The sequence below is a fragment of the Pseudophryne corroboree genome, chromosome 1, assembly GCF_028390025.1.
Source record: "Pseudophryne corroboree isolate aPseCor3 chromosome 1, aPseCor3.hap2, whole genome shotgun sequence".
Taxonomy (NCBI): domain Eukaryota; kingdom Metazoa; phylum Chordata; class Amphibia; order Anura; family Myobatrachidae; genus Pseudophryne; species Pseudophryne corroboree.
In genome coordinates, this window is record NC_086444.1 from 170,984,939 (window position 1) to 171,009,697 (window position 24,759).

At 48.6% G+C, this 24,759-nt stretch overlaps 1 protein-coding gene across 2 annotated transcripts in view; it reads left to right on the top strand.

The window, feature by feature from the left end:
* Positions 1–24,759, top strand: part of SMN2 (survival of motor neuron 2, centromeric) — a 95,491-nt gene that overhangs the window by 29,769 nt on the left and 40,963 nt on the right. For both annotated transcript variants that reach the window (XM_063963889.1, XM_063963888.1), the window contains exons 4-5: positions 3,114–3,314; positions 24,411–24,566. In XM_063963889.1, coding sequence (XP_063819959.1) covers positions 3,114–3,314; positions 24,411–24,566 — 357 coding nt within the window. The remainder of the gene's footprint in view (positions 1–3,113; positions 3,315–24,410; positions 24,567–24,759) is intronic.

Here is a 24,759-nt window from a genome sequence, read left to right on the forward strand (position 1 = left end):
CGCTCAGGGCGGTTATTGCAAGCCTGGACGAAGGGGATTACATGGTATAACTGGACATCAAGGATGCTTACCTGCATGTCCCCATTTACCCTCCTCACCAGGAGTACCTCAAACTTGTGGTACAGGACTGTCATTACCAATTCCAGACGTTGCCGTTGGTCTGTCCCCGGCACCGAGGGTATTTACCAAGGTAGTGGCCGAAATGATGATACTCCTTCGAAAAAAGGGAGTTATAATTATCCCGTACTTGGACGATCTCCTTATAAAGGCGAGGTCCAGGGAGCAGTTGTTGGTCGGAGTAGCACTATCTCGGGAAGTGCTACAACAGCACGGCTGGATTCTGAATATTCCAAAGTCGCAGCTGGTTCCTACGACGCGTCTACTGTTCCTGGGTATGGTTCTGGACACAGAACAGGAAAAAGTGTTTCTCCCGGAGGAGAAGGCCAAGGAGTTGTCATCTCTAGTCAGAGACCTCCTAAAACAAATACAGGTGTCGGTGCATCAATGCACGCGAGTCCTGGGAAAGATGGTAGTTTCTTACAAAGAAAATCCATTCGGCAGGTTCCATGCAAGGATCTTCCAGTGGGATCGGTTGGACAAGTGGTCCGGGTCGCATCTTCAGATGCATCGGCTGATAACCCTGTCTCCAAGGGCCAGGGTGTCGCTGTTGTGGTGGCTGCAGAGTGCTCATCTTCTAGAGGGCCGCAGATTCGGCATACAGGACTGGGTCCTGGTTACCACGGATGCCAGCCTTCGAGGCTGGGGGGCAGTCACACAGGGAAGAAACTTCCAAGGACTATGGTCGAGTCAGGAGACTTCCCTACACATAAATATTCGGGAACTAAGGGCCATTTACAATGCCCTAAGTCAGGCTAGTCCCCTGCTTCAACACCAGCCGGTGCTGATCCAGTCAGACAACATCACGGCGGTCGCCCATGTAAACCAACAGGGCGGCACAAGAAGCAGGATGGCGATGGCAGAAGCCACAAGGATTTTCCGATGGGAGGAAAATCATGTGTTAGCACTGTCAGCAGTGTTCATTCCCGGAGTGGACAACTGGGAAACAGACTTTCTCAGCAGGCACGACCTCCACCCGGGAGAGTGGGAACTTCATCCAGAAGTCTTCCAAATGATTGTACACCATTGGGAAAGGCCACAGGTGGACATGTCGGCGTCCCGCCTCAACAAAAAGCTAAAAATATATTGCGCCAGGTCAAGGGACCCTCAGGCGATAGCTGGGGACGCTCTGGTATGTGTTCCCTCCTCTGCCTCTCATACCCAAGGTACTGAGAATAATAATAAGAAGTAGAGGAGTACGAACTATACTCGTGGTTCCGGATTGGCCAAGAAGAGCTTGGTACCCAGAACTTCAAGAAATGATCTCAGAGGACCCATGGCCTCTGCCGCTCAGACAGGACCTGCTGCAGCAGGGGCCCTGTCTGTTCCAAGACTTACCGCGGCTGCGTTTGATGGCATGGCGGTTGAACACTGGATCCTAAAGGAAAAAGGCATTCCGCAGGAAGTCATTCCTACGCTGATTAAGGCTAGGAAAGATGTGATCGCTAAACATTATCACCGCATATGGCGAAAATATGTTGCTTGGTGTGAAGCCAGGAAGGCCCCAACGGAGGAATTTCAACTGGGTCGATTTCTGCACTTCCTACAGTCAGGAGTGACTATGGGCCTAAAATTGGGTTCCATTAAGGTCCAGATTTCGGCTCTGTACATTTTCTTCCAAAAAAGAACTGGCTTCACTGCCTGAAGTTCAGACTTTTGTTAAGGGAGTGCTGCATATTCAGCCCCCGTTTGTGCCTCCAGCGGCACCGTAGGATCTCAACGTGGTGTTGGATTTCCTGAAGTCGCATTGGGTTGAGCCACTTAAATCCGTGGAGCTAAAATACCTCACGTGGAAAGTGGTCATGCTGTTGGCCTTGGCCTTGGCGTCGGCCAGGCGTGTATCAGAATTGGCGGCTTTGTCATGCAAAAGCCCTTATCTGATTTTTTTTATATGGATAGGGCGGAATTGAGGACTCGTTCCCAATTCCTTCCTAAGGTGGTATCAGCTTTTCATGTGAACCAACCTATTGTGGTGCCTGCGGCTACTTGGGACTTGGAGGACTCCAAGTTACTGGACGTAGTCAGGGCCCTGAAAATATATGTTTCCAGGACGGCTGGAGTCAGGAAAACTGACTCGCTATTTATCCTGTATGCACCCAACAAGCTGGGTGCTCCTGCTTCTAAGCAAACTATTGGTCGCTGGATCTGTAGCACGATTCAACTTGCACATTCTGCGGCTGGACTGCCGCACCCTAAATCTGTAAAAGCCCATTCCACGAGGAAAGTGGGCTCTTCTTGGGCGGCTGCCCGAGGGGTCTCGGCTTTACAACTTTGCCGAGCTGTTACTTGGTCGGGTTCAAACACTTTTGCAAGAGTCTACAAGTTTGATACCCTGGCTGAGGAGGACCTAGAGTTTGCTCATTCGGTGCTGCAGAGTCATCCGCACTCTCCCGCCCGTTTGGGAGCTTTGGTATAATCCCCATGGTCCTTACGGAGTCCCAGCATCCACTTAGGACGTCAGAGAAAATAAGATTTTACTCACCGGTAAATCTATTTCTCGTAGTCCGTAGTGGATGCTGGGAGCCCATCCCAAGTGCGGATTGTCTGCAATACTTGTATATAGTTATTGTTTAACTAAAGGGTTATTGTTGAGCCATCTGTTGAGAGGCTCAGTTATATTTCATACTGTTAACTGGGTATAGTATCACGAGTTATACGGTGTGATTGGTGTGGCTGGTATGAGTCTTACCCGGGATTCAAAATCCTTCCTTATTGTGTCAGCTCTTCCGGGCACAGTATCCTAACTGAGGTCTGGAGGAGGGTCATAGAGGGAGGAGCCAGTGCACACCAGGTAGTCCTAAAGCTTTCTTTAGTTGTGCCCAGTCTCCTGCGGAGCCACTATTCCCCATGGTCCTTACGGAGTCCCAGCATCCACTACGGACTACGAGAAATAGATTTACCGGTGAGTAAAATCTTTTTTTTTTGTTTTTTTTTGTTTTGTTTGCTCATTACTAAATCTTTTCTCATTTGTAATTTCTACAAAATCTATATTCCAGTGGAGAGTTGGGGAATCATGTAATGCAGTTTGGTCAGAGGATGGCAACCTTTATCCAGCCACTATCTCTTCAATTGATGCAAAACGCGGGACTTGCATAGTTATTTATACTGGCTACGGGAACAGAGAGGAGCAAAGTTTGTCTGATTTGCGTTTCCTGGAGACTTCAGAAGCTGAGAGTGACTCCAGGGATGAGGTACAGGTAAGAATCTCCCTAATGCGTATTCCATAATGTCTAGGTAAGGTCTCATTTTCCCAGGGTTCCTGGCCAGTCTTACTTAAATATCATTGCTCAAAACTGTGAACTTCAGACATAAGGTTTTCATGAAACCTGTTATTGGGACAGCTTTGGGTGCAAATACCTGCAGTACTTACTACTGGATTTTACACATACATGATGGCATCTGAAAAACATTTGCTTTTTATTTTCTAATTCGTAGGCGCTTCTTAGGTAGCAACGGTGCCTTCCATTGCAAGTAACAGGAGCTGATGCACCAGGAATACTATAGGAGAAGATCTGGTTGGGATCCCGGCAGTCAAAAAAACGATGCTGGGAAACCCGACTCTACTCAGAAAGCTGGCTCAGGGATCCCGACATTGATCACCATCCCAGCGTCAGGATGACTATCACCAGGATACCAAACGAGGGTTTGCCAGTCCGGTGAAGAGTTAAACTGCGGGGGGGTTAGGGTTAGGCTGCAGGGGTGGAGGGTTAATATTAGACTGTGGGGAGAGGGACAAAGGGTTAGGCACCACCAGGGGATGGGTTAGGGTCAGGCTGTAGAGCAGGAGGCTTAGGGGTTTGGGGATTAGAGATGGTATACTCACCTAGTACATGTTGGGTTCCTGAGTGTCGGTATGGCGCTGTCTGTATTATGACTGCCGGCATCCCAAGCACCAGGATCCTGATGCCGTCCCCTATAAAAGGGGTGGCTTGACTGTGAGTACAGAAATCGGAGTGTATGCACACTACAGTAAATGGCCGGAGACTGCAAAAAAGTATCCAAATATAGCATGTAAGCTGCTAACCTTCTGTATAATCACAAAGAAACATAGGGCATTATTCCTCTACCGAAACAGAGTAGTAAAGATACTGTATTTTTCTTGAAAGATTATTTGGTATGGTGTAATCTTGCTTTTAAATCAGTTTTAGAACTTTAACTTAATTTGTGTTAATTGATCATATGTGTCTAAAGGGGGTACACACACACGAGATGTGTGCTGAGCGATCTAGCACAGACCGCTCAGCACACACATCCCCCCCGCGCGACGTGTGCGGGGTTGCCGCTTACTTCACACAGCAGTGAAGTGAGCAACTTGCTAGATTGTGCCTGCATGCAGACACAGTCCAGAACCAGCAATAGCGACGCGCATAGCTATCGCTATGGGCGCATACACGGAGAGATCCGTGCTTAATTTCTAAGCAGTCTTGTCAGATTGCTTAGAAATTAAGCACGGGTCTCTCCATGTGTACTCATGGCTGGGTTGCACCGTTGAAAGGTTTGCACCCAGTTTAAGACTACTGCCATTCCTATCCCAATGCAGGTACTCTGTAATAAAATTATTTAATCCACCCTGAAGACCATTTTCTCGGTGGCAGATGCATCATGTATTTCTTTATCATCCACTAGGGGTCACTGGAGTACTCTTGGGATATGGACGGGCTTCCGTAGGAACAGCACTGAATATTTAAATTTAGAACACTCCACCCCTCCATATCCCAGAGTACCTCAGTGTACTACCTCAGTGTTTTTTCTGTGCTCGAAGTAGTAACAGCTCTGTGGCTAAGAGTCACAATTACTTTGAATATTTTTATTTTTATTTTTATATTTCTCTATTTTTATACATCCCTTTCCCCCTTCCAAAAGGCAGGGTCAGGGATAGTACAGCTGCTGATAGCAGCAGGGGCGTGTCGGGCCTCTCTGAAAGAGCTCCCTCACAGCCACACACAGATCCTGCACAGGCTGGCCGGCGCTTACTAAGAAGCCCCGTCGGAGCCTCCTCACAAGCTGCAGGACTGAAGGTATGTGAACGGGGCGGTCAGCTCCCGCTGCCGCCCCGAGGTGTGGGGACATTGTTAAAGAACTCGGGGACAGACTGCCTCCGGCCGCCGCCGCACACGGCTCCGGCCGCCGCTGCTCTCCCCACTCACAGCGGCTCCGGCCGCCGCTGCTCTCCCCACTCACAGCGGCTCCGGCCGCCGCTGCTCTCCCCACTCACAGCGGCTCCGGCCGCCGCTGCTCTCCCCACTCACAACGGCTCCGGCGCCGCTGCTCTTCCGCTCACACGGCGCCGCCCGCCGCTGCTCTCCCGCTCACGGCGCCGGCCGCCGCTACTGCTCCGGGTCCCACCGCTGTGTTACGCACTGCTCACCCGGGCTCACAGGTGATCTGCTCGGCGATACCCGCTGGGGCCCCACACGCTGCGCTGCCGCTGCTCTGAATCTGAAAGAGCATGCAGGCATTACCAAAATTGTGAGGCAGAGGGGGGGGCAATAAATAAGGGGGCAATAGAGCGGCATAAGAAATACTGCAGCACCAGCAGATGCTAGGCTGCAGGGATATTTGCAGAATTATAATCAGTGAAAGTTTGTAACCAGCACTAGGATTATATGTGTAAGCATAGCATGGGGGCCATTTTAACATGCTTCCTGTGTCTTCCTCTATGATTCCAGAACGTTCCAGTACTACATCTCTACTCCACCGGAGGCGCAGGGGTGTTAGTGGGAATTTGGGATCACATTTCATAGTACTGGCCACGTGTACTGCACTTGGCCAGATATATATATAGAGACACCTTACTGCTATTTTACTGAGTCGTGCAAGTGTCTGTTTTTGTGTATTGTATTGTCTGTCGCCATAATGAGTAAGGCACCAGCAAAAACTAAAAAGCATAATTGCAGAGTCTGTAGCAGTGTGTTACCGGATGGATCTACCACATGTACAGTATGTTTTGTGGATTCGGTTCAGAATACCATTTCTGCTCCAGTTTTACAACCAATGTCCTCACCGGACCCTCCGTGGGGTATGTTTGTAAATGTACTAGATAGGTTACAATCAGAATTGACCGCCGCTCGTCAGGAGCGGGAAACGGCAAGATCTGAGTCTAGGGTGAGACCGCCAGAACTACCGGAGGCGTCTCAGCCTTGCGTAAGGTCCAAATCCATTTTGGGTAAAAATTTCATATGTCTTATGATTTTCAAGTTTCTGCTATGTTGCACTCTGACGATTCCATGCCAGACCTCACGGAACAAGATGAGGGTGAGGAGGGCGAAGTGGAGTCAGATGGCGAGGATTTTAACAGTTCCGGCATTGATGATCTCATCAGAGCGGTACGTCAGTCTCTGAAGTTTACTGAAACTGAGGAGCCTCTCACAAATGATCAGGTCGTATTTACTAAACAAAAAAAAAAAAATCTCCGATAAGTTTTCCTGTGTCGGAATCTCTTAATCAGATGTTAGTAGAAACACGACGGAATCCAGATAAACGGTTTTCTATACCTCGCAGATTTAAGTCTAGTTACCCGTTTCCAGACTCCGTAACATGTACATGGGAGAATCCACCAATAGTTGATTCTTCAGTGTCAAAACTTACCAAGAAATTAACCATACCAGTGCCAGCAGCTACTACGCTTAAGAAACTATGCTAAAATCCATGTATGTAGCAGCAGGTTACAGAACTCAAATCTGCTTTACATGACGAAAACCTGATACTACTTGTAAATCAAATGAGTGAGGCTGTAGAGTATCTCTGCACAGCGTCTACTGACGTCTGTCAGCTCACTTCTCGTATTTCATCGTCGCTAGTAACGGCACGAAGAGCACTCTGGCTGCGTGCTTATCCTGTGGAGGCAGAGGTCAAACGAGGTATAGAGGCGTTGCCTTACAATGGCAAGAAGTTGTTTGGTCCTGAATTGGACACATGGATTGTTGAGGCTACGGGAGGTAAGTCTGTTTTCTTACATTGCCTCCACCGGTATCAAGAAGAAGGTACGCGGGACCTTCGTTCAAATCTTTTAGACCTCAGCCCTTTCGAGGACGTGGCAGAGGAACAGCCACGCCTGCTAGACGTGGTCGAGGACGTGGTTTCCAACAAACCAACACAACTCGCCAGGACGCTAAGGCGACAAGCCAGTGGCATGACATCTCCGATTGTGGGAGCACGCCTTCAGACGTTCCATTTGGCGTGGTTCCACACATCCGCGGATGGGTGGATCCGCAATTTAGTGTTAAAAGGTTACAAAATAGAGTTCGACTGTCTTCTGCCTCTGCCGTTTTTCAAGACAGGATTGCCTCTGTCGGACGACAAGAGGACGGTTCTGCAAATTGCCATTCAGTCCCTACTGGATTCGGCAGTTTTGATTCCGGTCCCTGTACACCAACAGGGTCAGGGTTATTATTCAAGTCTGTTTGTGGTACCAAAGCCGGATGGCTCAGTCAGACCAATATTGAACTTAAAGGGTCTCAATCAGTACGTAACTTACTACAGATTCAAAATGGAGTCTCTGCGCTCGGTGATTGCGGGTTTAGAGCCAAAGGAATTTATGATTGCGCTAGATCTCAAGGATGCGTACTTACACATTCCAATTTGGCAGCCTCATCAGAAACCATTACCAGTTTCATGCTCCACCGTTTGGCCTGTCATAAGCGCCTCGGGTATTCACCAAAGTGATGTCTGTGATGATAGCTCATCTCGGATCCCTGGGAGTGACAATAGTTCCGTATTTAGACGATCTGCTCATCAAAGCACCGTCTCAACAGATACTTCTCCAACATGTGCTACTAACATACGATGTACTGGTTCACCACGGTTGGATTGTCAGCTTCAAGAAATCACATCTAATTCCGTCTCAACGCCTTCAATTCCTAGGTATGATTCTCGATACGGTCAATCAAAGAATTTACCTACCACAGCAGAAAGTACAAATTCTACGCCATCTAGTACAATTAGTGCTCAAGCCACGCACAGTGTCGGTACACTTATGCATTCGCCTCTTAGGCACAATGGTGGCAGTTTCGAAGCGCTTCAGTTCGGAAGATTTCACTCGCGTCCTTTTCAACTGAATGTGCTCGCCCAGTGGTCGGGCTCGCATCTGCAGATTCACCACAGGGTGAGATTGTCGCCAAGTGCAAGAGTATCTCTGCTCTGGTGGCTTAAGGAACACAATTTAACCGCAGGAAGACGGTTCGGAGGCTGGAATTGGATAATTCTAACTACGGACGCCAGTCTCAGAAGTTGGGGAGCGGTAATTCAAAATTGTCAGCTCCAGGGTCTCTGGGCGGATCACGAAAAATTGCTGTCTATAAATGTCCTGGAACTCCGCGCAATTTACAATGCGCTACGACAAGCAGTGCACATGCTTCGCTCTCAGCCTGTCCAAGTGCAGTCAGACAATGCGACGGCGGTCGCATACATCAACAAACAAGGAGGAACGAGAAGCCGCATGGCAATGCGGGAAGTAGCTCGAATCCTCAATTGGGCGGAATGCCACCAGGTGATGTTGTCGGCCGTGTTCATTCCGGGAGTGGACAACTGGGAAGCGGATTATCTCAGTCGTCGGGATTTTCATCCAGGCGAATGGCCATTAAATCCAGAAGTGTTTCACATGTTGGTTCAGCGATGGGGTTATCTTCAGGTGGACCTGATGGCGTCTCGACACAATCACCAAACGTTCCAGTATGTGTCCAGAACAAGAGATCCAAAGGCAGTGGCGGTGGACGCTCTCACTGTCGCGTGGCCGTACAGTCTTGTGTATCTGTTTCCACCGTTTCCGTTGCTCCCTCTGGTGCTAAAACGGATCAAAAGAGAGTCTGTCACAGTCATACTAGTGGCGCCTCATTGGCCTCGGAGAGCTTGGTTCTCGGATCTCCGAGGACTACTCGCAGACGATCCTTGGCCGCTCCCACTACGTCCAGACCTGTTACAACAGGGTCCGTTCCTTTACCCCGATTTAGCGCGTCTGCGTTTGACGGGGTGGCTGTTGAGACCGCCCTCTTAAGAAGAGACGGCATTCCAGATTCGGTTATACCAACCATGTTACGAGCTAGGAAGCCGGTTACGGCAGCTCATTATTACAGAATATGGCGTGCCTATATAGGTTGGTGTGAGGCGCGGAAGTTTCCGACATCATCTTTCAAGTTATACCGCCTTTTGTTGTTTCTACAAACAGGGTTAGATGGAGGACTGCGTTTATCTACACTAAAGGTGCAGGTATCTGCTTTGTCAATTTATTTTCAAAGACGATTGGCTCTATTGCCGTCTATACGCACTTTTCTCCAAGGTGTCCTCAGAGTACAGCCTCCATTCATTCCACCTACAGCGCCATGGGACTTGAATCTGGTTTTAGAGTTTTTACAGTCTTCATATTTTGAACCCTTACAGCAAGTGGATATAAAGTTTCTCACTTGGAAAACAATTTTTCTTCTAGCCTTAGCTTCGGCAAGGCGTGTTTCGGATTTGGGTGCCTTGTCATGCAAGTCACCGTATTTGGTGTTTCATGTTGACAGAGCGGAACTTCGGACGAATCCCGCTTTCTTACCAAAGGTAGTGTCATCTTTTCACATCAATCAACCAATAGTAGTTCCGGTGTTGACAGCACATTCTGGAACTCTGGATGTGGTATGCGCATTACGCGTTTATGTATCCCGAACGTCTTCAGTTCGTAAGACGGATACGTTGTTTGTTCTCTATGATGCTGCCAAGATGGGTTGGCCAGCGTCTAAACAAACCTTATCCAGATGGATAAAACTAACCGTACGTCAGGCTTACCTTCATGCTAGGTTACAACCACCTACATCAGTAACCGCTCATTCCAAACGTTCGGTGGGAACTTCATGGGAAGCTGGTCGAGGAGCTTCTACGACGCATCTTTGCCGTGCGGCTACATGGTCTTCAGTGCACACGTTTGTGCGCTTTTACAAGTTTGATACGTTTGCGGCATCAGCATCTAGCTTTGGCCGCCTACTGTTACAGGTGCCAAACAGCTCTCCCGCCCACGGGGGAAGCTTTGGTACGTCCCAAGAGTACTCCAGTGACCCCTAGTGGATGATAAAGAAAATAGGATTTTGGTACTTACCAGGTAAATCCTTTTCTTTGAATCCATAGGGGGCACTGGACGCCCACCCAGAGCAGTTTTACCTGGGTTGTATTCAGCTCAGAGGAGCTTATGGTAACACATTTTCACCGATTGGTTCAAATTATAAAGGTCTATCGGTTATGGTGTCAACTGTTTAGTTGTCAGTAACGTTATGTGTCAACTTTGTTGTTGTCCGTCATGTTATAGGAATTCTCCATTGTCAACCTCTCTATAGTTCCTGTTCGGCTCAGTAAAAAACACTGAGGTAGTACACTGAGGTACTCTGGGATATGGAGGGGTGGAGTGTTCTAAATTTAAATATTCAGTGCTGTTCCTACGGAAGCCCGTCCATATCCCAAGAGTACTCCAGTGCCCCCTATGGATTCAAAGAAAAGGATTTACCTGGTAAGTACCAAAATCCTATTTTCTATACTGGCATGTGCCTGTGTAAATAGTTAGTGGAAGGAACACCTGATGGAAAGCCTCAGGTCTAGCTTCCCAGATCGGAACTGCTCAGGTCTAGCTTCCCAGATCGGAACTGCTAATTACTGTTAAAATTATCAGGGAGGCTACCTGGGAGAAGGTGTCACTGATGCAGTACTTCCATCTGCATTCTGTGAGTATGGTTTTGGCAGGCTAATGCAGAATCTAAAGTGACTCTGGAGTCCTTTCCATTTGTGGGGTACGTTTTGTTTGGCCTGTACTAGACAAAATACTTAGCAATAGGGGGCAAGAAATTGTTCTATTTTACACCCCTAAACAGAATGGTCCTCCCTTTTGTCCCCAGGTAAACAAAGGAGCAAAACCACATATCGGGCTCAGCACCATCCACATTAGTACCATGGGGTATAGACTGGTCCACCAGGAGCCACTGGCACTTTAAGAGTTTGAGAGTGTGGGCTGGCTCCTCCCTCTATGCCCCTCCTACCAGACTCAGTTTAGAAAATGTCCCCGGAGGAGCCGGTCACAGCTAGGGGAGCTCTCCAGAGCTTTTCTAGTAAAAAGTTATTTTAGTGGTTTTTTTTATTTTATTTTACAGGGAGGCTGCTGTCAACAGCCTCCCTGCAGCGTGGGACTAAGAGGGGGAGTAGTGTCCACCCTGCGGGGTCTGAGCCACTTACTCCGCTGCCCGGACACTGAGCTCCTGGGGGGATAGATCGCTCCCCATCACAAGGGATCGCTTACCCCAGCAGCATGCCGCCACGCCCTTGCAGAGCTGAAGATTGTGGCGAGTAAGTCACCGCCCCCCCCCCCTTGCAAGCGGGGGATCGGTGTGAAGATGGCGGCAGCAGGGTAGGAGCGCAGTATTAACTGCGCTCCGGGATGGCTCAGCGGTACATAGTGCGGCGCATTGAGGGGCGCCCTGGGCCTGCGCTTACACCCTACACTGGTCACAAAGCCTGTCGGAGTCCCAGGATCTCAGCCAGCATCAATCCTCCAGCCAGTATAATCAGATGAAGAGCGGGAAGACAGCGCCATTTTGGGTGCGGAGCTTCTCAGCGGACCCAGCAGCGTTCAGCGCCATATTCCTGCCTGCACAGCGATGATATGGAGAAAGAAGGTCCCTCCACAGCAACTCCAGCTATCTCTCACGGTACCAGGGGGTTGTACAAGGGGGGGGGGGGGGGAGGCTGCAATACGATTCTGTATCCTATTAAGGTGCACAGTCAGCGCTGTCAATGGGTCTCCCTTTGGTTAAAAGCGCTGTGTATGGGTTGGCTCCAATCTCTGTGTCTCTCTTGCCATTCCTGGGGGTAAAACTCTATCTGCCCTCCCCTGTGTGTGTGTGTGGGGGGGTGTTTTGTGGTCTCCTTTAGCTGTGTCCAGGCACACTGTGTCATATGCTACGGAGGATATGTCCTCCCAGGATGATCCCATTCCATGTAATCAGGATAGCACTGGTTTAGCACAGATTCCAGCAAGGGAACCTGAGTGGTTTTCCTCTATCAAATCTTGGATTTCTCAGATTTCAGATAGGGTTGCAAGTAAAGAATCCGCAACCCAGGTATTACAGAACTCTATGGCAGTATGGCCCGATTCTGATACCTCAGGACGCTCCGCTATATAACCCCACAAACGTGCGCTTGTTCATGTCATGCAAGATGACACGGATACCAATTCTGATACCACAGACGGTACTGGGGATGTGTTGCGGGGGTCTGCCTCTCTTGCAAAGGGGGTGCAATTAATGATAGAGGCTATCAGGGATGTATTGAATATTAATGATACAACACCTGAGCAGGTTGAGGAGGCTTTTTTCACTGAAAATAAGAAAGCCTCGCTAACCTTTCCTGCATCAAAGGAGTTAAATGCTATATTTGAGAAAGCATGGGTAAACCCTGAGAAATTCCAGATCCCTAAAAGGGTCCAGGTGGCGTTTCCTTTCCCTGAGGAGGATCGGAAAAAATGGGAAAGGCCGACAATTGTTGACGCATCTGTGTCCAGACTCTCAAAAAGGGTGGTTTTACCTTTTCCAAGATCTACCACCTTAAAGGAGTCGGCTGATCGAAAAATTGATAATACACTTAAATCAATGTACACCGCTTCGGGGGCCATATTACGTCCCACTATTGCTAGTGCATGGATTGCAAAAGCTATAGTAAAATGGTCAGGCACCTTACTTGAGGATTTGGATACAATGGATAAGGGTGATGTTGAATTGTTTCTCTAACGTCCTAGTGGATGCTGGGGACTCCGTCAGGACCATGGGGAATAGCGGCTCCGCAGGAGACAGGGCACAAAAGCAAGCTTTTAGGATCACATGGTGTGTACTGGCTCCTCCCCCTATGACCCTCCTCCAAGCCTCAGTTAGGTTTTTGTGCCCGTCCGAGTAGGGTGCAATCTAGGTGGCTCTCTTAAAGAGTTACTTAGAAAAAGTTTTTAGGTTCTTTATTTTCAGTGAGTCCTGCTGGCAACAGGCTCACTGCATCGAGGGACTTAGGGGAGAGATTTTCAACTCACCTGCATGCAGGATGGATTGGATTCTTAGGCTACTGGACACCATTAGCTCCAGAGGGAGTCGGAACACAGGGCTCGCCCTGGGGTTCGTCCCGGAGCCGCGCCGCCGACCCCCCCTTGCAGATGCTGAAGATGAAGAGGTCCGGAACCAGGCGGCAGAAGACTCAGTCTTCATCAGGTAGCGCACAGCACTGCAGCTGTGCGCCATTGTTGTCAGCACACTTCTCACAGCAGTCACGGAGGGTGCAGGGCGCTGGGGGGGGGGCGCCCTGGGCAGCAATGTATAATACCTGTATGGCGAAAAATACATCACATATAGCCCTTGAGGCTATATGGATGTATTTAACCCCTGCCAGATATCAAAAACTCCGGAGAAGAAGCCCGCCGAAAAGGGGGCGGGGCCTATTCTCCTCAGCACACAGCGCCATTTTCCCTCACAGAAATGCTGGTGGGAAGGCTCCCAGGCTCTCCCCTGCACTGCACTACAGAAACAGGGTTAAAACAGAGAGGGGGGGCACTGATTTGGCGATATGTACATATATTAAAATGCTATAAGGGAGGAACACTTATATAAAGGTTGTCCCTGGATAATTATAGCGTTTTGGTGTGTGCTGGCAAACTCTCCCTCTGTCTCCCCAAAGGGCTAGTGGGTCCTGTCCTCTATCAGAGCATTCCCTATGTGTGTGCTGTATGTCGGTACGTGTGTGTCGACATGTATGAGGTAAATGTTGGTGAGGAGGCGGAGCAAATTGCCTGTAATGGTGATGTCACTCTCTAGGGAGTCGACACCGGAATGGATGGCTTATTTATGGAATTACGTGATAATGTCAACACGCTGTAAGCCGGTTGACGACATGAGAGGGCCGGCGAACAAATTAGTATCTGTCCAGGCGTCTCAAACACCGTCAGGGGCTGTAAAATGCCCATTTACCTCAGTCGGTCGACACAGACCCAGACAAGGACACTGATTTCAGTGTCGACGGTGAAGAAACAAACGTATTTTCCTTTAGGGCCACACGTTAAGGGCAATGAAGGAGGTGTTACATATTTCTGATACTCCAAGTACCACAAAAAAGGGTATTATGTGTGAGGTGAAAAAACTACCTGTACGTTTTCCTGAATCAGATAAATTATATGAAGTGTGTGATGATGCGTGGGTTTCCCCCGATAGAAAATTATTGGCGGTATACCTTTTCCCGCCAGAAGTTAAGGCGCGTTGGGAAACACCCCTCAGGGTGGATAAGGCGCTCACACGCTTATCAGAACAAGTGGCGGTACCATCTACAGATAGGACCGTACTTAAGGAGCCAGCTAATAGGAGGCTGAAAAATATCCTAAAATGTATACACACACATGCTGGTGTTATACTGTGACCAGCGATCGCCTCAGCCTGGATGTGCAGACCTGAGGTGGCTTGGTCGGATTCCCTGACTAAAAATATTGATACCCTTGACAGGGACAGTATTTTATTGACTATAGAGCATTTAAAGGATGCATTTCTATATATGCGAGATGCGCAGAGGGATATTGCACTCTGGCATCAAGAGTAAATGCGATGTCCATATCTGCAAGAAGATGTTTATGGACACGACAGTGGTCAGGTGATGCAGATTCCAAACGGCACAAAGATGTATTGCCGTATAAAGGGGAGGAGTTATTTGGGGTCGGTCCATGGGACCTGGTGACCACGGCAACTGCTGGAAAATCCACCGTTATTTACCCTAAGTCACATCTCTGCAGAAAAAGACACCGTCTTTTCAGCCTCAGTCTTTTCGTCCCTATAAGAGTCATATCTGCCCAGGGATAGAGAAAAGGGAAGAAGACTGCAGCAGGCAGCCCATTCCCAGGAATAGAAGCCCTTCGCCGCTTCTACTAAGTTCTCAGCATGACGCTGGGACCGTACAGGACCCCTGGATCCTACAAGTAGTATCCAAGGGGTACAGATTGGAATGTCGAGGCGTTTCCCCCCTCGCAGGTTCCTGTAGTCTGCTGTACCAATGTCTCCCTCCGACAGGGAGGCAGTATTGAAAATAATTCACAAGCTGTATTCCCAGCAGGTGATAATAAAAATACCCCTCCTACAACAAGGAAAGGGGTATTGTTCCACACTATATGGTGGTACTGAAGCCAGAAGGCTAGGTGAGACCGATTCTAAATCAAAAAATTTTTTTGAACACTTACAAAGGTTCAAATTCAGATGGAGTCACTCAGAGCAGTGATAGCAAACAAGGGGACTATATAGTGTCCCGGGACATCAGGGATGCTTACCTCCATGTCCCAAAAATTTGCTTTTCTCACCAAGGGTACCTCAGGTTCGTGGTACAGAACTGTCACTATCAGTTTCAGACGATGCCGTTGGATTGTCCAAGGCACCCCGGGTCCTTACCAAGGTAATGACCGAAATGAGGATTCGTCGTCAAAGAGAATGGACGACCTCCTGATAAGAACAAGGTCCAGAGAACAGTTGGAGGTCGGAGTAGCACTATCTCAAGTAGTTCTACGACAGCACGGGTGGATTCTAAATATTCCATAACCGCAGTTGTTCCGACGACACGTCTGCTGGTCCTAGGGATGATTCTGGACACAGTCCAGGAAAAGGTGTTTCTCCCAGAGGAGAAAGCCAGGGAGTTATCCGAGCTAATCGGGATCCTCCTAAAACCAGGAAAAGTGTCAGTGCATCATTGCACAAGAGTCCTGGTAAAAATGGTGGCTTATTACGAAGCGCTTCCATTCGGCAGATTTCACACAAGAACTCTTCAGTGGGATCTGCTGGACAAATGGTCCGGATCGCATCTTCAGATGCATCAGCGGATAACCCTATATCCAAGGACAAGGGTGTCTCTCCTGTGGTGATTACAGAGTGCTCATCTTCTAGAGGGCCGCAGATTCGGCATTCAGGATTGGATGCTGGTAACCACGGAGGCCAGCCTGAGAGGCTGAGGAGCAGTCACACAGGGAAAAAATTTCCAGGGAGTGTGATCAAGTCTGGAGAATTCTCTCCACATAAATATACTGGAGCTAAGAGCAAATTTATAATGCTCTAAGTTTAGCAAGGCCTCTGCTTCAAGGTCAGCCGGTATTGATCCAGTGGGATAACATCACGGCAGTCGCCCACGTAAACAGAAAGGGCGGCACAAGAAGCAGGAGGGCAGTGGTCAAAACTGCAAGGATTTTTCGCTAGGCGGAAAATCATGTGTTAGCACTGTCAGCAGTGTTCATTCCGGGAGTGGATGACTGGGAAGCAGACTTCCTCAGCAGGCACGACCTCCACCCGGGAGAGTGGGAACTTCATCGGGAAGTTTTCCGCATGATTGTGAACCGTTGGGAAAGACCAAAGGTGGACATGATGGCGTCCCGCCCGAACAAAAAACGTGACAGGTATTGCGCCAGGTCACGAGACCTTCAGGCGATAGCTGTGGACGTCCTGGTAACACCGTGGGTGTAACAGTCGGTGTATGTGTTCCCTCCTCTGTTTCTCATAACCAAGGTATTGAGAATTATAAGACGTAGAGGAGTAAGAACTATACTCGTGGCTCCGGATTGGCCAAGAGGGACTTGGTACCCGGAACTTCAAGAGATGCTCACAGAGGACTAATGGCCTCGGGAGCTAAGATGGGATTTGCTTTCAGCAAGAACCATGTCTGTTCCAAGAGGAACCGTGGCATCTGCCTCTAAGAAAGGACCTGCTCCAGCAGGGACCTTGTCTGTTCCAAGACTTACCGCGACTGCGTTTGACGGCATGGTGGTTGAACGCCGGATCCTAAGGGAAAAGGCATTCCGGAAGAAGTCATACCTACCCTGGTCAAAGCCAGGAAGGAGGTGACCGTACAACGTTATCACCACATGTGGTGAAAATATATTGCGTGGGTGAGGCCAGGAAGGCCCCACGAAAAAAATTTCGACTAGGTCGATTTCTGCACTTCCTGAAAACAGGAGTGTCTATGAGCCTCAAATTGGGGTCCATTAAGGTTCAAGTTTCGGCCCTGTAGAATTTCTTCCAGAAAAAATTGGCTTCAATTCCTGAAGTCCAGACGTTTGTCAAGGGAGTATTGCATATACAGCCCCTTGTGTGCCTCCAGTGGCACCGTGGGATCTCAACGTAGTGTTGGGATTCCTAAAATCATATTGGTTTGAACCGCTCAAATCTGTGGATTTGAAATATCTCACATGGAAAGTGACCATGTTGTGGCCCTGGCCTCGGCCAGACGATTGTCAGAATTGGGGGCTTTGTCTTAAAAAAGCCCATATTTGTTTTTCCAGTCGGACAAGGCAGAACTGCGGACTCGTCCCCAGTTTCTTCCTAAGGTGGTGTCAGCGTTTCACCTGAAACAACATATTGTGGTGCCTGCGGCTACTAGGGACTTGGAGGACTCCAAGTTGCTAGACGTTGTCGGGGCCCTAAAAATATATAGATTATATATATTTCCAGGACGGCTGGAGTCAGAAATTCTGACTTGCTGTTTATATTGTATGCACCCAAAAAGCTAGGTGCTCCTGCTTCTAAGCAGACTATTGCTTGTTGGATTTATAGTACAATTCAGCTTGCACATTCTGTGGCAGGCCTGCCACAGCCAAAATCTGTAAGTGCCCATTCCACAAGGAAGGTGGGCTCATCTTGGGCGGATGCCCGAGGGGGTCTCGGCTTTAAAATTTTGCCGAGCAGTTACGTGGTCAGGGGGGAACACGTTTGTAAAATTCTACAAATTTGATACCCTGGCTGAGGAGGACCTGGAGTTCTCTCATTCGGTGCTGCAGAGTCATCCGCACTCTCCCGCCCGTTTGGGAGCTTTGGTATAATCCCCATGGTCCTTACGGAGTCCCCAGCATCCACTAGGACGTTAGAGAAAATAAGATTTTACTTACCGATAAATCTATTTCTCGTAGTCCGTAGTGGATGCTGGGCGCCCATCCCAAGTGCGGATTGTCTGCATTACTTGTACATAGTTATTGTTACAAAAATCGGGTTATTATTGTTGTGAGCCATCTTTTTTAGAGGCTACTTCATTGTTATCATACTGTTAACTGGGTTCAGATCACAAGTTGTACGGTGTGATTGGTGTGGCTGGTATGAGTCTTACCCGGGATTCAAGATCCTTCCTTATTGTGTACGCTCGTCCGGGCACAGTACCTAACTGAGGCTTGGAGGAGGGTCATAGGGGGAGGAGCCAGTACACACCATGTGATCCTAAAAGCTTGCTTTTGTGCCCTGTCTCCTGCGGAGCCGCTATTCCCCATGGTCCTGACGGAGTCCCCAGCATCCACTACGGACTACGAGAAATAGATTTATCGGTAAGTAAAATCTTATTTTTTGCATAACATTCACGATTCAGCAGGTTTTATGGTAGAATCCATGAAAGACCTGGGTTCCATGGCTGCGGGGATCTCTTCCATGTCTGTTCAGCTCGTCGGGGACTCTGGCTGCGCCAGTGGTCGGCCAACGCGGAATCCAGGAAAAGTGTGGAGTCCTTACCCTACACAGGTCAGGCTCTCTTTAGGGAAGCTTTAGATGCGTGGATATCCACGGCTACGGCAGGTCAGTTTTCGTTCCTTCCCTCAGCTGCACCTGCTCCGAAGAAATCCTTCTCTTCATCAGCATCAGTCCTTTCAGTCTAACAAGCCTAGAAAGGCCAAACCGTCCAATTCCTTCTTTAGAGGAGGTCAAGCTAAATCCAAGAAACCTGCTGCGGCAGGTTCCCAGAAAACGAAGCCTGCTTCCAGTTCACCGAAGTCCTCCGCATGATGGTGGACCGCGCGGCTTGGAGTTGGGGCCAGTGGGAGCGAGGCTCAGACAGTTCAGTCACATCTGGGTATCGTCCGGCCTGGATCCTTGGGTGACGTGTCCCAGGGATACAGGTTGGAATTTCAAAATCTCCCTCCTCACCGATGTTTCAAATCGGGCTTACCAGTTCTGCTGGCGGACAGGACTGTCCTACAAGCAGCAGTCCAGAAGTTGGTAGAGGCACAGGTCATTGTGCCAGTAGCTCTTCATTTGCAAGCCACGGGTTACTATTTGAACCTTTTCGTGGTACCGAAACCAGATGGTTCTGTCAGGCCCATTCTGAACCTAAAATCACTGAACCCTTTTCTAAAGGAGTTCAAGTTCAAAATGGAGTCTCTCAGGGCGGTGATATCAGGTCTGGAAGAGGGGGAATTCCTGGTATTCCTGGATATCAAGGATGCGTACCTCCACATTCCGATTTGGCTGCCGCATCAGGCTTATCTCCGTTTTGCATTACTGGACTGTCATTTCCAGTTCCATGCCCTGCCATTCGGCCTCTCTACAGCACCAAGGATGTTCACCAACGTGATGGCGGAGATGATGGTTCTCCTCCGAAAACAGAGGGTAAACATCATTCCGTATCTGGACGATCTACTGATAAAGGTATCGTCCAAGGAGGAGCTGTTGCAGTCCATTGTACTCACAACCCGCCTACTTTGAGTCCACGGTTGGATTCTGAACCTTCCAAAATCTCATTTGGAACCAACCCGGAGGTTGTCTTTTCTGTGGATGATCCTCGACACGGAAGTGCAGAGGGTGTTTCTTCTGCAGGAAAAGGCGTTGGTGATACAGGGTGTCGGTTCATCAGTGCATTCGCCTTTTTGAGAAGATGGTGGCCTCTTACGAGGCTCTCCAGTACAGGAGGTTCCATGCTCGGACCTTCCAAGTGGAGCTCCTGGACAAGTGGTCAGGATCTCATCTACACATGCACCAGAGAATTCGTCTGTCGCCAAAGACCAGGATTTCACTCCTCTGGTGGCTCCAATTGCCTCAACTTCTGGAGGGCTGCAGGTTCGGGATTCAGGACTGGGTCCTACTAACCACGGATGCGAGCCTCCGGGGCTGGGGCGCAGTCACTCAAGGGGAAACCTTCCAAAGACGGTGGTCAAGTCTGGAAGCCGGCCTGCCGATTTTAACATCCTGGAACTAAGAGCCGTCTACAACGGTCTTCTTCCGGCGGCCTATCTTCTAAAAAATCGGGCCATGTCAGAGGTGACAAGAATCATCCTCTGGGCAGAAAAGCACATGTTGGCACTCTCTGCAATCTTCATTCCGGGAGTAGACAACTGGGAAGCAGACTTCCTTAGCAGGCACAATCTCCATCCGGGGGAGTGGGGTCTCCATCCGGAGGTGTTCAAGGAAATAACAGACTTTTGGGGGTTACCCCATATAGACATGATGGCCTCTCTTCTCAACAAGAAGCTTTGACGCTATTGTTCCATGTCGAGGGACCCACAAGCAGTGGCAGTGGACGCCTTGGTGTCTCCGTGGGAGTTCCAGTCGGAGTACGTGTTTCCACCACTCCCACTCATTCCAAGAGTTCTAAAGCTCGTAAGGAGAACAAGAGTTCAATCGATCCTCGTTGCTCCAGACTGGCCAAGGCGGGTTGGTACGCGGACCTTCTGAATCTCTTGCAGGAAGAGCCGAGGCCTCTTCCTCTTTGGGAGGACCTGCTGCAGCAGGGGCCGTTCGCCTATCAAGACTTACCACGGCTACGTTTGACGGTATGTAGGTTGAACGCCTGATACTAGCTCAGAAGGGCATTCAGAAGAAGGTCATTCTTACCCTGATACAGGCTAGGAAGGGAGTAACGTCTAAACATTACCATCGTATTTGGAAAAAATATGTCTCTTGGTGTGAGTCCAAGAAGTTTCCTGTGGTGGAGTTTCAACTGGGACGTTTTATCCTCTTCCTGCAAGCAGGTGTGGATAGGGCCTGAAGTTGGGATCTGTGAAGGTCCAGATTTCGGCCCTGTCCATTTTCTTTCAGGAACAATTGGCTGCCCTCCCTGAGGTTCAGACCTTTTTGAAGGGAGTTCTGCACATCCAATCTCCCTTTGTACCGCCTACGGCGCCTTGGGACCTTAACGTGGTGTTGCAGTTTCTCCAGTAGACTGGTTTGAGCCTCTACAGGAGGTTGAGGTCAAATTACTTACATTGGAAGGGTGTCACGTTGTTGGCCTTAGCTTCTGCTAGACGTGTGTCAGAATTGGGGGCTTTGTCCTGTAAAAGCCCTTATTTTGATATTCCTTGTAGATAGAGCTGAGCTCCGGACACGTCAGCAGTTTCTTCCAAAGGTTGTGTCGCCATTTCATATCAACCAACCTATTGTGGTGCCAGTGGCTACTGACTCCTCAGTTTCGTCAAAGTCGTTGGATGTTGTGAGGGCTTTGAAAATCTATGTGAAGAGGATTGCTCGTCACAGGAAATCAGACTTTGTCCTCTATGATCCCAAGTAAATTGGGTGTCCTGCTACAAAGCAGACTATATCTCGCTGGATTAGGTTCACTATCCAGCATGCTTATTCTACGGCAAGATTGCCTTTTCCAAAATCTGTTAAGGCCCACTCTACTCGTAAGTTGGGGTCTTCCTGAGCGGCAACTTGGTCTGGGTCAAAAACGTTTGCTAAGTTCTACAAGTTCGATACTTTGGCCTCCAATGATCTGATTTTCAGTCAATCAGTTCTGTAGGAGCCTCTGCACTCTCCCTCCCATTCTGGGACCTTTGGTACATCCCCATGGTACTAATGTGGACCCCAGCATTATCTAGGACGTAAGAGAAAATAGGATTTTGGTTACCTACCGGTAAATCCTTTTCTCGTAGTCCGTAGAGGATGCTGGGCGCCAGCCCAGCGCTTCGTTTTCCTGCAACCATTATCTGGTTCGGTACAACTCTGTTTAGTTATGTACTGCATTGTTTCTTGGTAACTAATGTTGCAGCAGTTGCTGAGTTTTTCAAGCTAGTTAGCTTGATGTGCCTTGTATGTGTGAGCTTTTATGAATCTCGCCACTATCTGTGTTAAATCCTTCTCTAGAAGATGTCAGTCTCCTCAGGCACATTTTCTAAACGGAGTCTGGTAGGAGGGGCATAGAGGGAGGAACCAGCCCACACACTCAAACTCTTAACGTGCCAATGGCTCCTGGTGGACCCATCTATACCCCATGGTACTAATGGGGACCCCAGCATCCTCTACGGACTACGAGAAAAGGATTTACCGGTAGGTAACCAAAATCCTATTTCAGGCGATAAGCAGTTCTGGACAGCTCGCCATCCAGCTCCCAAATCTGCAGACAAGCCATTCGCAATATCGGCACTTTGCTTGCCCGAGGGCACTTGCAATGATAGCCAGTCTGCTGTGCTTCAGGGGCAGGTGATTAGTAATTTGTGTGTATGCTTATGTGAGAGGTGTGCATCCATAAATGGTCTCCTTCACTACTGATTTGTTCACACACCAATGAAAACGTTGCCTGGCTGTACATGGAGCTATCCAGACCTTGCTCTCATTCAGGGTCATAATCCCTGCCCCAAAGACCAGGCTTGGCCTTCTGAAATCTCTCAATTCCATTTGCATGTTGGTAAACTCAAAGTGGAAGTACAGAGGTCACGAAAATTCATGGTGTCCACGAATATCAAAGATGCCAACCTGCATGTTTCTCGTTGGAGGGGCACCACTGGTCTCAGGTTTGCTGTACCCTCTCAGCTTTTCCAGTTCTGGGTACTTCCCTTTGAACTGTCCAAGGTTTAACTAAATTAATTGTTAATAGCAAGCTTTTTTAGATTTAGGGAAATGACGGTCATCTTTTATTTAAACAACCTCACGATTAAGGTAGCCTCCCAAGCCAGGCTGCAAGTTCATGAAATCACATGGTTGGTTTATCAATTAAGCCAAATCCATACTGACTCGCAGAAAGTGCATTTGCTGGACTTGCTATTCAACACCCAGTAATAGCAGTCATTCTTTCAAAAGTAGAAGATCTTCTCCTTTTTAGACCCTTGTCAGGTCTCCTGGCAAAAAATTGAGGTGGGTATACTCTTGCCCAGGTGTCTTGGGCAAAATTCTATTGACCTTCGAGACAATTTGCCTGGTTTCTCTTAAATTAATTTTAAATTGTAATCCTCCCAAAGTGGAACAAATCTTCTCCACAGCTGCTAACTCACTGCATCAGACTCCACAAGGGTATGCCATTTACTTTTAGTGCTTGCGAGATAACAACCTGAACAGGTGTTGACCATTCACGAATTGGGACTGGACTTTGATGACCACGAACACCAGTTTATTGGGGTTGAGGAGCGATTACCATCCAGTCCAAATTCCAGTGACTTTGGACATGGTAGAAGTCCTCACTCTCAGTAAATGTCTGAGAACTCGTGGCGTTCTGTAAAGATCTCATGGGCAATGCCACAGATGTGGCATATCTGAACTAGCAGGGTGGCAACGGGAGGGAAAATCTGTAAAATCTTCACAGCAGTATCCGTTCCCGATATGAACAGTATGCAGGCAGACTACCTAAATATCTGTAGACTTCAGGAAGAAGTCATCTAGTGCACCTCCGCTAACGATTGCTGACAGTGTGGTATCGCTAGTGGACTCCTTCAAGTTTCTAGGGACCACAATCTCCAGGGACCTTAAATGGGGGTCCAACACTGACGCCACTGTTGTGAAAGCGCAGCAGAGGTTGTTCTTCCTCAGGCAACTAAGGAAGTTCAACATCCCACAGAAGCTCCTGCTCCTCTTCTACTCCGCGATTGTGGAGTCGGTACTGTGCTCCTCGATACTCGTATGGTACAGCTCCGCCAGCGCGAGGGACATATGCAGGCTCCAAAAGGTGGTCAGAACTGCAGAGAAGATCATCGGGGCCGACCTTCCCTCAGTCCAGGACCTGTACTTGTCCAGAGCTAAAAAGCGGGCAATGAAGATGGTAAAAGACCAGCTACACCCCGGCCACAGCATGTTTAACTTGCTTCCTTCAGGCAGGCGTTACAGGGCTGTCCCCGCCAGATCCACCAGAAGCCTCAAAAGTTTCTTTCCCCAAGCTGTCCGCCTGCTGAACTCCTGAACATTGACTGACTAGACGTACATGTAACTCACTTGTGTCCCTACGGTATACCTATCTGTGTAACTTTACTTGCCCCCCCCCCCCCCCCCCACACACACACACACCTGCTTACCTGTTACCTACTTGGCTGTTGTATAGCAAACCGAAGACAAATTCCTAGTATACGTAAGTATACCTGGCCAATAAAGCTGATTCTGATTCTGATTCTAGGTCTAGCAGGAGAGGAGAGAGGCCCATAGGAAACCATGCAACTGTGATGGGAAAATTATATGGCGGCCTCGACCAAGCCAATTTTTCCAAGAACAAGCTGCTGCTGAAACAGCAGATCATTCTATACTTTGTAGTGTTGTATTCCGTACTCCTGCTGAAGGCTTGTTTTGATGTTTACATTAGGCGCTGCTCTCACACTTCCTATAAACTATTTTATTCAGGATATGAATGGGAATGAGCCTTCAACAGATGAAAGTGACAGATCATCGCGTGCTTCTGAAAATAGAGATCAGCATAGTGCTGCCACACCAAAGTCTCCTCACTGGAAAACTCCCTTCCCTCCAGCTCCACCTCCATTTATGCCAGGGTTTGGACCGGTAAGAATTACATTTGCTGTGGTTAGTAAGGGGTATTTCTTAGTACTATTAATAGTTGGATTACACAAATATATCCTGTGGATTCAAAAAAATATATATTTTTTCTTTTCCCTACCATGTCCAGTTTTCAGTAACCATGAGTTATATGCCACAGTGTACTGTGTGTATGTATGTATGTATGTATGTATGTATA